At 39.6% G+C, this 18,368-nt stretch overlaps 2 protein-coding genes across 2 annotated transcripts in view; one reads left to right on the top strand and one right to left on the bottom strand.

Moving 5' to 3' along the window:
* The window catches only part of LOC149702613 (bone morphogenetic protein 8B-like), a 265,732-nt gene extending 254,036 nt beyond the window's left edge, over positions 1 to 11,696 (bottom strand). The window contains exon 1 of the mRNA XM_089866479.1: positions 11,554 to 11,696. The gene's annotated coding sequence lies outside the window, so the exon portion shown is untranslated. The remainder of the gene's footprint in view (positions 1 to 11,553) is intronic.
* LOC149702621 (uncharacterized) overlaps positions 1 to 13,808 on the top strand; it is a 133,045-nt gene extending 119,237 nt beyond the window's left edge. Inside the window, exons 7-10 of the mRNA XM_089867136.1 lie at positions 7,280 to 7,349; positions 7,513 to 7,611; positions 7,803 to 7,883; positions 8,199 to 13,808. Of these exons, the coding sequence (XP_089723262.1) occupies positions 7,280 to 7,349; positions 7,513 to 7,611; positions 7,803 to 7,883; positions 8,199 to 11,786 (3,838 nt within the window). The 3' untranslated portion in view covers positions 11,787 to 13,808. The remainder of the gene's footprint in view (positions 1 to 7,279; positions 7,350 to 7,512; positions 7,612 to 7,802; positions 7,884 to 8,198) is intronic.
* The last annotated feature ends 4,560 nt before the right edge of the window (positions 13,809 to 18,368 follow it).

Here is an 18,368-nt window from a genome sequence, read left to right on the forward strand (position 1 = left end):
TGAGAATTTATTCTGACAGTCAGGCTGCCCTGAACGCTCTGAACCAGTGTCAGATTTCTTCTCAACTGGTGCGTAGCTGCCTCGACCTGCTAGCGCGACTGGCATCCTGCAACAGGGTTCTGCTGTACTGGGTGCCAGGGCATAGCGGATATTATGGCAATGAGCAAGCCGATAGATTTGCGAAAAGGGGTGCGGAGGCCAAGCTCTTGGGGCCGGAGCCGGCCGTCCCCATCCCCTACAGGCACGTCAAACGGTGTCTGCATGACAGGTTGACTGTCATACAAAATCAGCTCTGGCACAGCATGGAGGGCCAGAGACAGACAAAGTTGTTTGTCGATGGTCCCTGCAGGTCTCGTGCTAGGGACCTAATTTCGCTCGGCAGATGGGATATTAGGCTGGCCACCGGTCTTTTGACCGGGCATTGCCGGCTTAATAGGCACCTCCATCTGATGGGTTTTGCCGACGACCCTCTCTGTAGGTCGTGTCAGGAGATGGAAGAAACATCCGCCCACGTACTTTGCGAGTGCGACTACTTCGCCTCGCTTAGATTAGAATATTTTGATTCACACACCCTGGAACCCTCGAGGGTCTCCTCTCTCACGGTGGAGCGAATTCTTAGCTACGCTGCAGCTACAGGCCTATTCAAGGCCTGATTACGAGGATGCACAATATGCCTTTGGCATCGGTGCTAGGGCGCGTACCCTCCTCATCAACAATAATAATAATAATAATAAGAAAGTGTATCAAGATGCAGTTAAACTAGTAAAATGTTGTTGAAAACGTCGTCAAACGAATAAATTTCAATGAAAAGTAACGTGCAATGAATCATAATGTAGATAAGAGTTACGTCATTCGCCTAAACTACACTTGGAATATAAAACAATTTATAACTGTTAAGTCACAACCTGAGCGGTGAAGGGACGGATCTCCGAATTCTAAGACCGTAGGGGGCGCCGCCACCCACCTTTTTTTTCAAAAACGCGCCCCCTATGGTCTTAGAATTCGGAGAACCGTCCCTTCACCGCTCAGGTTGTGACTTAACAGTTATAAATTGTTTTATATTCCAAGTGTAGTTTAGGCGAATGACGTAACTCTTATCTACATTATGATTCATTGCACGTTACTTTTCATTGAAATTTATTCGTTTGACGCCGTTTTCAACAACATTTTACTAGTTTAACTGCATCTTGATACACTTTCTTAGTCATAATAGTTCGCTTTCAACCGAAGGATTTCATGTTATTTCATGACACTTTCAACCACTTTTTAGATTCATACGAACTAAATCAACCGCATTTCAGTCATTTGAAGGGGCTTTCTGTTACTTAAATGATTATAATATATTAGAAATCAAACTAGGTTTGCACTCCTTATCATGCTGATAAGAATGTAAACAAATAATGTAAGTGGAATAGTGTGGTCTTTATTAGACATTTAACGAAACTTAAACCTATTTTTTGGTGTTTTTTTCAATACTTACAATTGTACTTCAGTCATTTCATGAACGTTCAACTGCTTTTTTAGTTCCATTGAATGCGATTGGAACCACCTTTAAGTAGTTTGACAACACTTTGATCCTCTTATAGTCATATTAGTTCGCTTTCAATCGAGCGCTTTCATTTTACATCAGTTCGATCCGCATTTTAGTATATTAGCAACACTTTCGACCAGTTTTTCGTCATTCAACTTCATTATCTGTTTTATAATTGTCATTTATTAATAATATCAGATGTATTTAAGTCGAATAACGTTACTTTTACTATACAATTAGCGAAACATTAACCAATTTTTAGTGTTTTGCTGATACTTTTAATTGAACTATAGACATTTCATGTCACTTTCAACCGCTTTTTTTAGTTTCCTACGAGCAAAAATTAATCGGAATTCAGTAATTTGAAGAGTTTTCTGTTATGTAAATACCTATAAACATATTAGAAACCAAACTGCGATAATATCAAAACATACATTATATCGTATCTTCCTGAACATTAGAGGGTTTTGGCGCTCGCTTTCACTGAAAAAAGTGTAGGCTTAGTAGATAAGATAGAGGATTCTGGAGATAAGAATTTTACGATAAAGACGCATTTTAAAGGAAAGAAATTTTCAGTCAGGTTTTCATTAAAATAATGTATTTAACTTTAATTTTCACTTTTAATAACACTTAAAACAATATAAATATGAACCAAATATTTATGAATTATACTAAAATTATACAGAATATATTCAAAAATGTATATAAATTAATAGCAAGAGTTATGTTCGATGAGGGTCTATGTTGGTAAATCAACGTGTCCATGAGCAAGGGTCGTGATTCCATCTTCAAGTATGTAGCGCTTATCATCGCATGGGTTCAAGCATAGCTTGTTTTGCCGTATTGTGTAGAGATTATGCTTTGCACTGACGATGCGATTCATCTCTGCAGTGGTAATTTTCCGATTCAGGAGACAATCTCGGTAATCAGCGTGAAAAACGCTTTTCCTCACAACTCTTTTGCAGATGCCCTTGGCCGTCTTCTTCTCACCATTCGCAGACAGAATGGAGTACATCTTTGGCCGTAAGCCGCAGAACTCTTGGATAGGTAGACCGTTTAACTCATCTTTGAATTTCCCCAGACTCTTTTTATTCTCATTACTAAAAAGCGGATGGTCGGTGGGGTACCCCGAGAAATCGTAATGGTGTGCTTTTTGAGCCAAGTCCTTGTATAAATCATTCGTCTCGATGTAATACGTGAGACTGTCCGTATCGGTGAAAAGAAGTTTGGCTTTATCGTTGTACTGTGCTCGGATGGTGTCATAATGGAACCGGTACATCAGTAGCTTCGAGAGATCCAGGATGGTGAAGCCGGTATATATAGGTCGATTCAAGGTGATTGATTTTCTTATTGAGTGAATTCCCACCAAATCATTATGAAAAATGGTGAATTTTTCGAATGTTGGAGAGCTAGCTTTCTTAATAGCTAATTTGGGGTGTTGAACTAGGTCGAACTTGATTCGATTCCTCAAATTCTCCATCGTTTTACCGAAGACGGCGTTATTCATTAATTTAAAGAAATCCTTCTCGAAATCGTTGGCGGCTATCTTTCTTTTTTCTGTATTGAAGGCGATATACTCGGAGAGCCAAGTTCCCTGCTCGAAGGATAGAATTCGGTGAACTCGACTGATTTTCATCCCTTTCTCGACGTAATACCGCAGATTACGGTAATGAACGACGTAATTGGTTTTAGGGTGAAGATCCGGGATCAATTTCGGTAAGGAGTCTCTCAGCGGGATATTCAAATGCTCTAGCTGCTTCTTCGTATAATTCGACAACTCTGAGGTTACAACAGACCGCTTTTGTGGTGCCAGAGGTAAATCATTATGATCGTGATGTAATGATGCAGGGTATGTCAAGTCGACCTCGAGAATGTATCCGATTTTATCGTCATCTGGGTGTTTGAGTATATCCTCGATTGGGATGGAATTGCTCCATTGAAATTCCCTCATCGGCATGGGATCCATCATGACTGTACCGTATAGATTGTTACAATCTAAATATGTCAGGAAGGTCGTGGGTTTTTCTGGGTCATATGTATCGGGAAAGAGATTATTGTTGGCTGTCGCTAAACGGTGGGTAATCATGGAAACGCCGCCGCGAATCCCTCTCTCGATCATCAGATGCATATCCGGATCTAGCAGCAGATCTAACTCCACCCCCGTCATATAGAGGGCGCTTTCCCAAGCGAAACCCGGGCTCGTATATGAATGAGCACTATCTAATTTATAGTAGTTCATACAAATGTTCCGGAATGATTCGAAGACATCAGCCAGCTGAAGAGTATCGGCGGTGACGTAGAGATCGTGATACTCTCCCATATTTCGTATCCGGAAAGTTTCCCAGACCTTCTGGGCATGTTCGTAGTCATTGTCATTGATGGGTGTATCAGTTAAAATGTTGAAAAAGCTGTCCTTCGAGGGTAGTTGCTCTCGGTTGAATTGTTCTGTACTGTCCATGAGATCGTAGGGGTAGACTCCTTTTCTCAACAGTAGGGCGACCTCATCAGGGTTGTACACGGAATTTAAAATGGGAAACTTATCGGAGCCTCCTTTAGCCAGGTTCCCCACGAGGGTTTCCAGGGGTGCAGCTAAAAACCGAAACGAGTCGACGAAACGTAGATGTCCCAGCGAAAAGGAAATGTACGTCTCACTATTGCTCGGAATGCAATCGATTCTTTTATTTTTGATTAGTCCGATCTGCTGCATTAGAAGATGCCCATCGTAGCGGCTGAGGTTATGGAGAAAGACGGGAATATGATTCGGCGGTTTCAGTTTCAGGTTGCAGGTATTATGTGCCGCTCCACGATACATCCCCAAGTAGTGATCATGGTCCCTAACTTTCCAGTCCTTCGATGTGAAGGGTTTATCACATAGATAGCAGGTCGACGCTTCTCGGTGGGTCTTTTCCTCCTCACTTGATAGATTCAGCGGAAGTTTTTCGGCTATTTTACCCTGAATAGTTTTCGCCTCGACATCTAATTTATCGAAAAAGACTTTCGTGGCATCTTTTCCTCGATACGTAACCGGTTTACTGGCCTTGCCGCCGGGGCCGACCACCACATATGAAAAACCGCAAGAGATGTGATGGGCTAATGTTGTAGTTGATGACAGTGTCGAATCGGGCAGGCAGGTATCGACTTTAGGCATAATAGATTCAAAGTCGGCGTAAATAACGTATGGAACCCTCATACACCATCCGAACTTTGTGAATCTACAAATGGGGTTTTCAGTGGGCATTTCAATACGTTGAGGTCCGTGGACGTTGCAATCTTTCACGTGTTTGCTGTGGTTGTTTTTAGCGTTGGCACCGGAAAAACGGTGTAGACAATAGCGACAGTAGAATGTTGAACGACAATCTTTAGTCAAATCGCTTAAGAGCCGGCTTAAACTTCGAATCAGACAGTAATGTTGTTTCTTACCACAGGTTAGTAATAGGAGATCGATTTGTCTTTCCGCCTTTACTTTGTTTTCACTAACGTGGATAGGGAAAATTATTTTTTCCACGGCGAAGATGTTAATCGAGAGGTTATTCGCATTCTCAAATTTTTTCAGTTTGTTAGAATCATATTTAAAGGGGAAGGATATCCCTTCTAAATTCAGTTCCTCGGCGAATTCCGTATATTTATTAACACGTTCAGGGTGAATGTTAGTTGGATGTAATTGAGCTAAAATACAGTACAGAAAGCATCGGTCGTCGTCGTTTTTAATATTAATGACGGCTTTCTTGTCTGCAATCCATTGAGGTAATTCAATGTATGATCCTCCTTGCAGTGGAGAGTACGCGATAATGTTTAATTGTAGAAATTCGATTCGATCTAACACCCATCCAGATCCCTTATCTTCATATTCGGACATGGATTGCTCAATTTTTTGAATGCAGGTTGAGATCTGATCCCGAATAACATCAGAACTTAGTGTAGCGTAGGTGAATCCACGAAAATATGGTAGAGCTTCGACGACGGTGTCGATATTGGCCAGGGAGCGTGTATAGCGAGCACGAATAACAAGGTACCATTTCACTCCTTTCTTTGATTCACGTTTTTTCTCGATATACCCGTAAATAGCTTCGGTGTGACTGTTAATTAATCTTGATGCGTCTGTTTCCACCCCACTCGGGGTCGCACGGGCAGCGAAAACGGCATCGTCCAGTGCTTCAACCTCCTCCCACTCATCTCGAGGTTCTGGAAACGGTGATGGACGTTTAACAGGTGTAGCAGAATCGCCACCCGAATGGCGACGTTTCCTAGATTGGTTAGAGGTCGGTGGAGAATGGGTGAGGGTGTTGGGATCCGATTCGGCGGGTGTGAGCGGATTAGGTAGAGAGATACCTTGCGGGGTATCAGAGGTTCCAGGAGGTAGACCGTGCACTTTCTCGATGTGCTTATTTAAGTTGGTTTTCCGTGTAAATGATGCCGAACATTGAACACACGCGAACCTTATATTCTCATGGAGCGAACGTATGTGCTGCAGTAGACTTCTTTTAGCGGGAAACTTTGCGTCACATTTATCGCAATGAAACATTTTAAATTGGGTAAAAGTTTCTGATTTAACGAAACTCTAATCTCCTTAATGTATGTATGACTTGTCGATAGCTCGTGTCTTACGAAAATGATCTCTAACACCCTAATCAATCGCTTTACATACACCTCAAACATTTGATACTGATAATGATAAACTATAACTAGAACTAGAACTGGAGCAGGCTTCTCATTGGTTAATAGCTCTTAATCTTAAAAGATAAGGGGTATAAGGATGACTCATCATAAACCCCCCCCCCAACCCCCCCAAAAATGGGTAAAGAAAATAGCGTGTGAATGGTAAATATTGGAATAATAGAATAGATATGGTCCGTCGGACACTTCTGATGTGGATCTATACTAGGGTGTTTGATTTACATATATTATGATTTCTGATATTTGTATATTGTTTTTTATTCCGGATGTTACATCTATCTGAATATGATTCGTCTATGTTAAGCATTTTAAAATTTCCCAATCGATATTCAACTACTGATAAAGGTGAAACTCGGAACTGAACCGATTAGATTTAGCATGATTTTGAATTTCTCGTCAAAAATCATACTGATAAGGGTGTAAACAAATAGTCTAGAATGATCTTAATATTCACCACTTTTCGAATAATTAAATAAATATGATTAAAACTAATTATTTTCCTCGATAGATGTATACAATAATATACGTTGCACTGCTATAAACCATACCGTTATACATTAAACTAAGCATTAACTATTATTCTAGTTTGAAGGTCGTGATGTAACTGCTTTTCACTGACCCCGAATAACATAGAATATAAGGTGAATGATTTCGTTATGGTTATAACAATTCTACGTCTTTGTGAAGGGGATGAAGGTTTGATAGATAAGATAAGAAATTTGAATGTAGGAAAGATAACAATTTTATGGAAAATATGTTTGCGATACCATCGATTGATTGTTGAAGTATAGGTGCTGCTGCAGCTAATGTTAAAGTATAGCAGCAGTTGATGCAGCTAATGTTAAGGTATAGCAGCAGGTGCTGCTAATGTTAAAAGTATAGCAGCAGGTTGTCCGAGAACATAGATTCTCCCCCTACTCTTACCAACCCTGTTACTACCTCGTACCCAACCATTTCTAATTACCAATTTAATCCTCTCACAAACAAACAAACAAACCAACACAAATATAAATAACCCTTTACACACTGAAGTCAATTTAATTAACAAAAACAATTAAATTTTCATACTTCCAGCACGAATCAAAGGCCTGAAACGGAGGAACAACTCCAAGCCGCGGAGAAAGAGACGGCATCTGATGATAATGTAAGTCATAACAACAATAATAATATCAAAACAATAAACCTCTTTCAAACAAGGGAAGATTTCATCCTTTCAATTAATTGTTAATGACTCGTAGAAATAAACCTATCATTTTCCAACTCGCTCTTAACTTGGTCCCCCTATTTTTTCTATATTATGTCTTTAGGCTGCTAGTCGTCGATTCTTGCTGTGCAAAGCAGCGGTTCGAGTGGCGCATATGAAGAAACTCATTATCATGAAGTACGATCTAACGCCCTTTTACGAGGTCAGTGTCTCCCCACCGCGTTTTAAATGGTTTATTTATTCAAATCACCTTTATGGAAAAAAAAGAATAAAAAAAAATATGCATATACCGTAGGCATATTTATATTTCTAAGCTCGCTTAGCGGCTGTGTATTGATAAAAGGTTTTGAAGGTTTTTTTACAACAATCTTTCGTTTATTTACAAACGCGTAGGTGGACATAATGTACCTGGAGGAATATCTTGAAGACGATTTGTCCCTGATGGATATTGCCTACATTTACTCTTGGAGAAGGGTCAGTATCCTATTAAGTTATATTTTGTTTTTCTGATCAGGGACTATTAAAAAGTTCGTAAATCCAAGACATGTTTTTGACTTGAACAAAGTGGGGTCCTATACTGTTAGACGCCGATTGTATTCGGATGACAAAAGCCAGAAACGTTTCTAGGCTTCATAAATATGAACTAATTAATTTTGAGGCATAACTGTATAAGGTTTAAGGTTTTCTTTACAATAAATGTAGGCTTTAAAGGTTTTTGTCTTGGGATAAAATTAGGTGCATTATACTTAATCGAAAACCCCCATATGTTTGTTTTATTCGTTCAAACAGATTGGTCCAATGCGATTATTCTACCGAATCAGGAGGAAAGTCAAACCGATACCCCAACCTCAATTACAACCGGTCATAGAAGAAATTACGGAAAGCGTACCGGCTAGCCACAGTGGCGGCGTTGGTACTCTACCCGCAATCCCGGAAGAGGAACCAGAACCCATGGAGGTTGAAGAATCCCCAGTAACTGTCAAAACCAAGATGAAAATCCCGCAACCACCAATCCTGGTCAGCGCGTCGACTAGTACGGAGCCTAAAATGAGCAAGTCGAGTAAACGTTCGGCCTCTACGTCCTTGGTGCAAACTTTGACCATAGTTCCTCCGGTTAATCCGGCTACCGTGAAACGTTCCGCGTCATTGGATGACTCGAACGGTGAACCGCGTACTAAGCGACTGTGTTTAAAAGTGGCGGTGACGGACCCTTCTAAGTCTCCTTCCAATTCTTCGCATCATTCGCCGTCATCCGCGTCAGTCACTTTCGCGTCACCTTTATCCAGCCCTTCTACGTCATCTTCGACAACGTCCGAGTCATCCTCGGGAAAATCTTCCAAACATAAACACAAGAAGGACAAAGAGGGCAAGAATAAAGAGTCGAAGCATCATTCGAAACACAAAGAATCTTCCAAAGAGTTGCTTAGGATAAAAGAGTACCTGAAGGCCCAAGAATCGGGTACTAGAGTTAAGGACAAGTCATCTCGCGAAGGTGGTAAATCCAAGGAGCATCACCACCACCACCATCATCATAAGAACAAGGATGGTACCAAGGGGAAAAGTTCCTCAAAGACCAAAGAACCCAAGATAAAGGAAGGCATCCCGAAGCTTAAGATGGCTACGAAACTAAAGGACATGCCCAAGTTGACAACGCAAACGGTCAAAATCAAGGACATGCCCGAATTTAAACCAGTCGAAAAGGAAGTACCAGTGGTGGCCAAAGAACCTCCGATAAAAATTAAGGAGATTCTTAAAAACAAGGAAAAGTACAAGGAAGTGTACACATTCACGCAAAATCCTTCAAAATCCAAAGAATTATCCACCGTAACGAAATCCAACAAGGACTACGTCAAATACCGCGAGTTTCCAAAACAACCCAAAGTGAAAGAGAAGAAAAAGGACAAGTCTCACAAACAGAGACGAAGTTCTTCAACCGCGGCTCTCTCCCCCAGTCCGACAATGGAAGTTACCGTCACTAAAACCTTTATTCCTCCGGTAGAACAACCGGTACCAACCCAAAACGCGCCAGTGCCCTCCGTTACTCCCGTGGTGGAATCGCCGATACCCGAACCGATTGTAACGAAACCGACAAAAACGGTTGAAGAAATTGTCGAGAAACCGACAGAAACTGTGTCTGAGAAACCGGCCGCGGATGAGACCATAGTAAAAATTACAAGTTCAACCTCAAAACGCGAGAATTCGTGTAAAATTAAAGTGGCCACCTTAGTGATACCGGGTTTTACGCCTAGTAGTGAAAGTCCTTTGAACAGTAGAAGCCTCCCAACATCGCCACTGTACTCGAGTTTAGCCCCGCCTGATCAAGTTCAAAATTCGGACAATCCTAGTGAAGTTGTTCCAAAACGACCCTCGTCAACTCCGGCAGCAATCTCCGGCCCGGAACCAGTTGTAAAAGTGAAAGAAGTAAAACCTGAAGAAAAGCTTCCCGAAGACCCGGATACTAAAGCGGACAAAGACGACGAAGCCGAAATACCGGATGAGGCAGACAGTGGACGCGGTAGCGACTTCTCCAGTCGAACCGAAGTCAGATCCAGTTGCGACGATGATATAGGGTCGCCTTCACCCACCACGGCTACGACACCAGTGTCATCGTCAACCCCGATAAGCGTACCGACAACGTCACCGCCAATAACTATCACCGTTACCAAAACATTCACTCCACCGGTTGAAACCGTCATACCCAGAGAAACGGGCAGCCGCGCTAAAATGATGGACGATTTGTTTGAAAGCGCTAAAAACGAGGCCTTGAGTCGTAAAGCCGTCGTTGAAGTCAAGAAATACGATGATAATATGCGCCGCGGAGACAAGTTCTTAAGCGGTAACATAAAAACCTACAGCAAGGCCAGTTACTTGACCAAAGAAGTGGTGGTTAAACCGGCGAGTCCTAACGTGACGCTTAACGCGTCTACAATCCCCAAGAGCGTAACGGAATCGGTCAGGGAAAGTCAACCCAAACCGATCGAAACGATCCGTATCAATTTGGAAAACAACCAGATTGAGAAAGTGAATACGGACAAGAAGATTATACTTCCGGAAGTGGTGGTTACCAGAAGTCCCACGCCTAGACCACAAACGGTTGACAGTAAGGCTTCCGTGACGGAAACTAAGAAAGCCACCGAACCAAGTACAAACAAAACCACTACCACTACGAACTCGTCAAATAATAACGGTGGAAACAACAATGGCGGCGATAAGGAAGAGTTTGTGAAAAAGGCACCGGAAAGCAGCAGCAGCAAACCGGAAGTGGTACAACCGCCGCCACAACACAAAACAATCACCATATCTATTAAAACCCCTTTATGTCCGACTGTCCAACGAACGACATCATCATCTTCATCTTCCGAGGACAAAAACGCGCAAAGCGTCCGCAGTCCACCTCCCCCAGTAGCTAGTCCCAAATTGGCCGAACCTCCCGTTGCCGCTGTGGGCAATACAGTAGCTTCCGCCCCATCGGCCAGTCCTCCTACCACGGCGTCCTTTCTACAACCTCCGGTTTACCATTCCCCGCAACACAGGAATTCCTCGGGGTCACCCCAATATCATATTTACAACCCTCATCGCCAGTTCTCGCCTCCCCAACAACAACAACAAAGCGGTCATCACCACAGTGGCGGTGGTAAAACCGTCAAGAGCAACAAACCGCAATGCAACTCTTCACATCATAACAACCAACCCACGATATTACCCTTGATTGTTAAACAAAATTCTCATCATACGGTAACTAACAAGAACATTAGCGGGGTTGAACGCAAGCGTAAGGAACACTCGCATCCTACTCCTTCAGCGTCATCGGGGGCTTCCGGTTGCGGTGGTAGTAACAGAGCCGGGTCACCGGCTGTATCGCGAATACCCGAGCCAACCAAAGACAATATAGGGGCGTTGGACTTATCAGTCGCTTCCCGTCACGATCGCCCGGTTACGTCTATCCCAAGTCGTCAAAGAAATTTAGTCGCTAACCCACCAGTCTTGGACAAACATAGAATCGCCACGTGTTTGCAAGCCCCCAATAAAGTTCCCTCACTTAAAATCATTACGAATCCGGTAAACCAAATGCTAAGTGGTACCAATACTCCCTCGACGTCATCTATGACTATGACGTCTTCTACAAGTATGAACTTGAACTTACCAGTTACGTCATCTTCATGTGCATCATCGTCATCCTCCTCCTCTTCTTCTTCTAACATAGCGGGTACCTCGTCATCCATGATGAAAAGATCCGATCCCTCGCGAAGTTATCACCATCGTAGTAGCGGGAAAAACTTAACGGTTATAAACCAACCAGGTGGTGATATCCCAAAATTGGTGATCAAATCGATGCCCACTGATCATCACGCCCATCATCATCATAACAGGTCCTAAATTAAATAGACAAAAAAAACTGCGTCAAATGTTGGTCTAATAACACTTTATCTAGATTACCTAATTTCCTAATTAACCTAAAGACGATCCACGTAAAAGTGACTAATTGAAGTTCGTGTCGCGCTGTGTTTAGGCTTAAGAAAACAATATAGCCACTAGTAAAACTAACTTGTGCCAATTGCCTGAGGTTTCGTGCTAATTTATGAAGATTTATTAAAATATTGTAAAAAAAAAAAAAATTTTAAAAATGCGGTTTGGCTTTTCTCACAGAAGAAAATTGATTAAAAAAAAAAAGAAATCGGTTGAAGCCGTGAGAAAATTTAAATATCGAAAATACATTATCGATTACGCGTTAACGTGTGGACTTCACTAGCGGAAAAATCGATTATTTCTCTTCGAAAAGTGAACTTGAGTATGTAATGTATTTATAGCGTTTGAAGTTTTAGTACAAAAACAATTTGGTTCTATATATTTCTTAATTATTCTCTAATTGTAAATATTGTCACCTCGCAAAATAATATTAAATAAAAAAAGGGAATTAATAGCAATTTATAAATGATTGTAAAGCTATTATAAAGTTCCAGATTTCTCGAGCTATTAGATAAAGATAAGTTTAAAATGACAGAATTTCGAGTAGAAATTATACTGTATAAAGTAATGTTTAATTAAACAATCCCGGTTGGTTTAGATAAACGGTTCCTTCAGTGTGAAGAAAGAAAAATTAATAATAATTCTTTTAACACTAATTTTCACTCTTATAATTTCACGTGCCATTTTATTTTTATTGATTAATTAATTTTAATCGAAATTAGGCGATTAAAACTCCCAAACTCTCTCTCTTTCTCTTTGACAATTATTTGAAAAATATGTGAGGGTTAAAAAAACGTAGTCGCACGTGGAGGTCACGTGTTCACACATACTAATTTTGATACCAGTCTTTCAATTATTTAAAATTATACAAAAAAAAAAAATAAAAAACCACACTTCTTTCAAAATATGAAATTTCGATAGTATGTGCCTAATTCATAAAACTAATTAACTAACCGATGCCCAAATATTTTTAAACATAGCTTAATAGACTCTTAAGAATAAGAAATCTCCAAAACCTTTTAATAAATAATTCTAAAAAAAAAAGAAAAACTTCAATTCAGGCTTATTTCACAACAAACTAAAAAACTTCTGTTAACCTGAACAATAATTAAAAATAAAAATTAACATAATTACGCTCTCTAAAACAATAATTAAATCGGATACACAAATTGGGCACATAATTGATTTATATAAAACCTATTTAAGGATATAAATAAAAATACGGCTTATATCCGTTTAAAAAATATAAAAATTTAGCGGAAGTAAAAACAAAAGCGGAAGTAATGAAGTAAGTAAGAAAGTAAGAAATTTAATCCGCTACGAGAATTATAAATAGATAAAAAGTATATGTATAGTTGTTTATGTAATTTAAAAAAAAAAGCTTGAGACTTGATAAAAAAAATGAAAAATTTTTCTGAATTGAAAACTTTGACAGAGAAGCCATTTAAAATTTTATCTTAAAGGTACTGGCTTCGTGGCGTTGGCTGGGGTAGCTCTCTAAAAAGGGGGAAATAATTGTCAAAAATCTCCCTAATTTAATCTTTTTCCTTGTGGTTTTGTTTAATTGGAGGGTATAAAGTAATAAACAAAAACAAAAAATATGTTGTAGGATAGTTTAAAAGGGGGCGAAGTATAAAGAAAATAACGCCGCATTTTTTGTTGTTCCAAAGTAGAAGAACCTAGTCCTTTATAATTATAATTATTATTATTTTAATATTTCGCGGCCTTTATAGGAAATATATATTGATTATATTAATTCCGCCGCGTACGAAAAAAACTTTTTCGAGGAATTCTCGGACCCCTCCTCTATTGTTTAATATTTTTGTTTTTTTACGATAATTACTGTAAGACCAGAAAATTTATCGTTTGTTGTAAATAATATTACCGTAGAAATCTTATATACGTATTAAAAAGAGATATTGAAAATAAAAATATGGCTTAATGTTTTATTAAATTTAAGCCTATATTTACATAAAGGGTGTTTCTGAGAAGTCAAAATCGGTTTACCAAACACCCTGTATACCTTTGCTACAAGAAAATATAAAAAGTCAAAACATGATTCGCAAATTCAAGTAAGTATTCTGGAACCGAAGGGCTACCTGGAAAACCGGTTGGATATACATAAAATCACGCGTTTCAAGTCTCACCATAAAAATAGCTAATGTTTATGTAAGTACTATAGTTCAAGTTAACTTGATAAAACTAGCAAAACTGACGGCGTATCAATACACAATGTTAAACCTCATAGATCAGAAAGTAGCGTAGCTCTACAGTGTTACCGAGTAACCGAACACGAGTATATACATGCAGTTATTTGCGAACGATTATAAAAACAAAATGTGTTGGGGGTCGTTAATTTAATCAGGTTTTATCAGCAGCGGGGGAATTCGTTTTGCCTCGTAAACGTTTTTAAATCATAAACTAGAAAATAACAAGCCTTTATCTAGTATATTCAATCTAGATTATTATTTTAATTAACTGATATACTCGATACTATGTTTCATTTTTTTAAAAAGATAAAAGTTATTTATTCTTTAGCTTATTTAATTAAAAACAATATTGTTGAATTTGATCGTAACATATTGGACTGGAATTTTTCAATCAAGGTGATCGAGAAAAATTCAAAAGTTGAATGAAAGAAGGTTAGCCACATGAACCCGATCCACAGTCTACGAGCATAAGTGGATTTTTACGCTAAACTATTACTATTAAAGTTTTAGTTAAAAGCTCTCAATTTTCCATCGTTTTCTCTCTTTGTCGGTTCAGGCACACTTGATAAATGGTATAATGTTCAGTAAGTGCTTCTGAACAAGGGTTTTCATAAACCTCTTCCTAAAGCCGTAATCATAACCCTCTTTCTAAAGCCGTAATCATAACCCTCTTTCTAAAGCCGTAATCATAACCCTCTTTCTAAAGAAGTAATCATAACCCTCTTTCTAAGACGTAATCCTAACCCTCTTTCTAAAGACGTAATCCTAACCCTCTTTCTAAAGACGTAATCCTAACCTCTTTCTAAAGCCGTAATCCTAACCTCTTTCTAAAGACGTAATCACAACCTCTTTCTAAAGACGTAATCCTAACCCTCTTTCTAAAGACGTAATCCTAACCTCTTTCTAAAGCCGTAATCCTAACCTCTTTCTAAAGCCGTAATCCTAACCTCTTTCTAAAGCCGTAATCCTAACCTCTTTCTAAAGACGTAATCACAACCTCTTTCTAAAGCCGTTATCACAATCTCTTTCTAAAGCGGTATTCAGAACCTCTTTCTAAAGCCGTAATCATAACCTTAAAGGCCCAAGTTAAATTTGAATCAGTTTGAAACTTGCACTTAATTCTTCTTTAATGCCTTCTTTCTCAAACTCACAAAGGTCCTATAAGCCCATGACACTTCCGCTACTTGAAAGCGTCATTCGGGTGAACATTACCACGGAACATTCTGGTTAACGGCACCTTAGGTGCGCGCGAAATTTGGGGTTTAGGTTAGGTTATGGTCTCGCGCACTTATAGCACCCCCAAATGTCAAACTGAAACACCCAAAAATGTCCTCTTCTCCGCGCATGCATGCAGCCCCTTTAAAATTAAAAACATTATCACCACGCGGAGTTAATTCATTTACATTCATTTAAGTGTACCAACACTTAAGTTCCCACGGTATTGGTATATAGAAGCCCGGGCCGGGCTGGACCATTCCCTGATCAGAAACATATATAGGAGACCAAGCTTGGGCTCCAAAATTTGGAGGGTTGTCTAAGGGTATCGTAAATCAAGGTTGGTCCGATGAAAGAGATGGAGAGAGAGGGCCAATATAATAGGACTGTTTCCCCAAAAAACCTAAACTTTTTGGGTTTAAAACCGCTGTATTTTTGGGGATATAATAGCCCATGCAGAGAGAGGCGAAAAGCAGCCTTCTCGAGGGGTAATAAAACGGTTGTAACGCGGGCCGCCAAGTCGAAAAGGGGCGGATCTTCTTCCCAATTATCGCCACCAACGACGAATTAGCGGAAGAAAAAAAAAACAAACACCCAAAATTTTGCAAGAACCAGGGAAAGAAGCGTGGGAACATTTAACATACGTTAAAGAAAAAACATTTAAGAAGATAAGGGCAAGATAGGCGATCGATGCGGATGTAGTTAGTACTTTGGAATATACAGGGTGTTGTAACTAAAAAGGGACCGAAGGGAAATCAATTTTGAGTCGAAAATGTAACGCAGGGTTCATACAACTTTTCCAGGTTTTTCCCCATATACTTCCCTGAGTTTTCCAGGTTTTTCCCGTATATGGGGTATCCTATGGAGCAAATGTTAACGAAGTTATGAGCCTCCAAATTATAGTGTTATGTTAATCCTATGGAGGGTATGTTTATGAACATTTTGCTTAATTACTCGGCCCCTGTTTGACGCAAATTTCCCTGATTTTCCTTGAGGTTTTTGTCAACTATTTATTTCCCTGATTTTTCCAGGTTTATTTCCCTGTAACGTCTATGACAAATTTTGACTCCAAAATGTATGTTCTATGTTCAATTTTGAGTCGAAAATCATGTAACTTCTACGATCATGTTTAAGTCGAAAATGTAATCTATGTTGATGAGGAATTATTAGTGTCATTGTTTATGAATATTTTTAATCGCCTTCAAGAAAAAACTGTTATCTATTATTAATCATTTTGTGAAAACCTTTATATTTTGAATATTTTCTTTACTTTGTGAATAGTCCCTCTTTATCCCCGCTGAGCCCCCAAAAAACCCTTTCAATAGATCTAAACTCTAGAATTCAATAGGTTAATTTCCGTAGCTAAAGAATAAGCACACGTGCAAGAGAGTTCATCGGACCTCACCTCGAGATGGAAATTTACCGCAACCCCACGCGAGAGGAATCTTTTTGAGTAAACAACTGGGAGGCTCCGCTGAGTAAAAAAGAGAGATTACAATTTTAACCCTTTTATTACCACTTCACTTTCAAAACTTGTACGGGAAAGACCTCGCTATACTAGCAGGCAAGGAAAATAAATTTAGTTGTGTTTTTTTGTTATAACTCTGGACTTCTTACTTTACTTGTTAAAACTCGACCTTCATCTTCGAACCAACTCTTGGTTTAGTGACTTAAATAATAACTTAGAAACCTTGTTTTTCGGTCGGCAAGGTTTTAGTGCCAAATTAGCTCTCCCCCCTTAAAACGAACTATTTCTCCCCCACAATCTAACCTCTATGACCGATTTTGCCTTCCTATAACGGACATCCCTAAAGAAGTTACGATTAGAGTGTTTTAAGGATGACCCCTTAATTAAAATAGCAAATCATACATTGTCTTTCATTTCCATATTTAAAATAATTTACCGGGGGTCATCCGTAAAACAATCAAATCGTAACTTGTAAACTTGGGGCAAAATTTTAAAAGAAGATTTTCGACTGAAATCGGCAACATATATCCCACTGTACTTCAGTCCAATACCCAATACCACCACCCTTTTGGTAACACCTCCCTCTTTGAAGTGTTCACATATGGTAAAACATCCGAACATTTCGAATTTCTTTAAGCGCTCTTCCTTATATATGGGATTAATTTAATAAGTAGGGGACCAACAGTGATAATGAAGGAAAGAGACACCCCAATTATGGGGTCATAACCGAAAAAGTCCCTCTGTAGCTATCATTTAATGCTAATTGAAAAACAGCACCAATTTCTTCGGCTAATTTTGAACATTGCACGAGAAAAAACCCGCAAATATTTGTCTAAACAATTCCAATAAACAATACAGAACCCTAATATAAAAAACCATAATTTATTCAAAAATAAAAACGATGCCTCCATAGTCAATTTACCAACACCCTAAAACGCCAAATAAAAAAAACCAAACCCAACCAAAAATTTAGAAAATGGCGCCCATACTACATAATCTATAAGCGTAGAGTTTTCGACGGTAATTTTCCCTACAAATCTCGCGGCGATCCGACGCATTTAGACCCGGTGAATCGTGCCAAAAATCTCCGTCAAACAGGGCTTCCCAATCCCAAGTTTCCCCCAAAAAAGAAAATGGCCTAACCAATATAGGAGAGGAAGAAGGATAAGGGGGTGTGTGGAGGGGGGTAAGAGAGACTCAATCTGGAAAAGAGCGCGTGGAATTTTTGGCGCGAGAATAGCGCGGGAGAACCTAGGCTAGGCTAGGCTACGCTAGAGAGTGGTATGTATGGTAGAATGCGGCGGTTGCTAGGCAACCGTCAATGAGCTTGAAAGGGGGGGGGGGGAAATAAGCGGGAATTTCTGCGACGTAACTCCCTTCGGCTGGCTGGCTCCCCTGTTTACCATGTTCGCGAGACGTGATTAATGGAATAAGGGCGATAGAAGGGAGGCAAATCGGATCAGTGGAATCAAATCGCCAACGCCATCTATCTTCAATCTTTAGTACTTTTTTTATTAAAAAAGGGCTAAAACCGGTTTATTATAATATTGGCGCAAAAGGAAAGGAATTTATGGGTCATAAATATTATAATGACGAAAT

The sequence above is a fragment of the Phalangium opilio genome, unplaced genomic scaffold, assembly GCF_054372755.1.
Source record: "Phalangium opilio isolate 3A_F unplaced genomic scaffold, DU_Popi_V2 ptg000017l_1, whole genome shotgun sequence".
NCBI lineage: Eukaryota > Metazoa > Arthropoda > Arachnida > Opiliones > Phalangiidae > Phalangium > Phalangium opilio.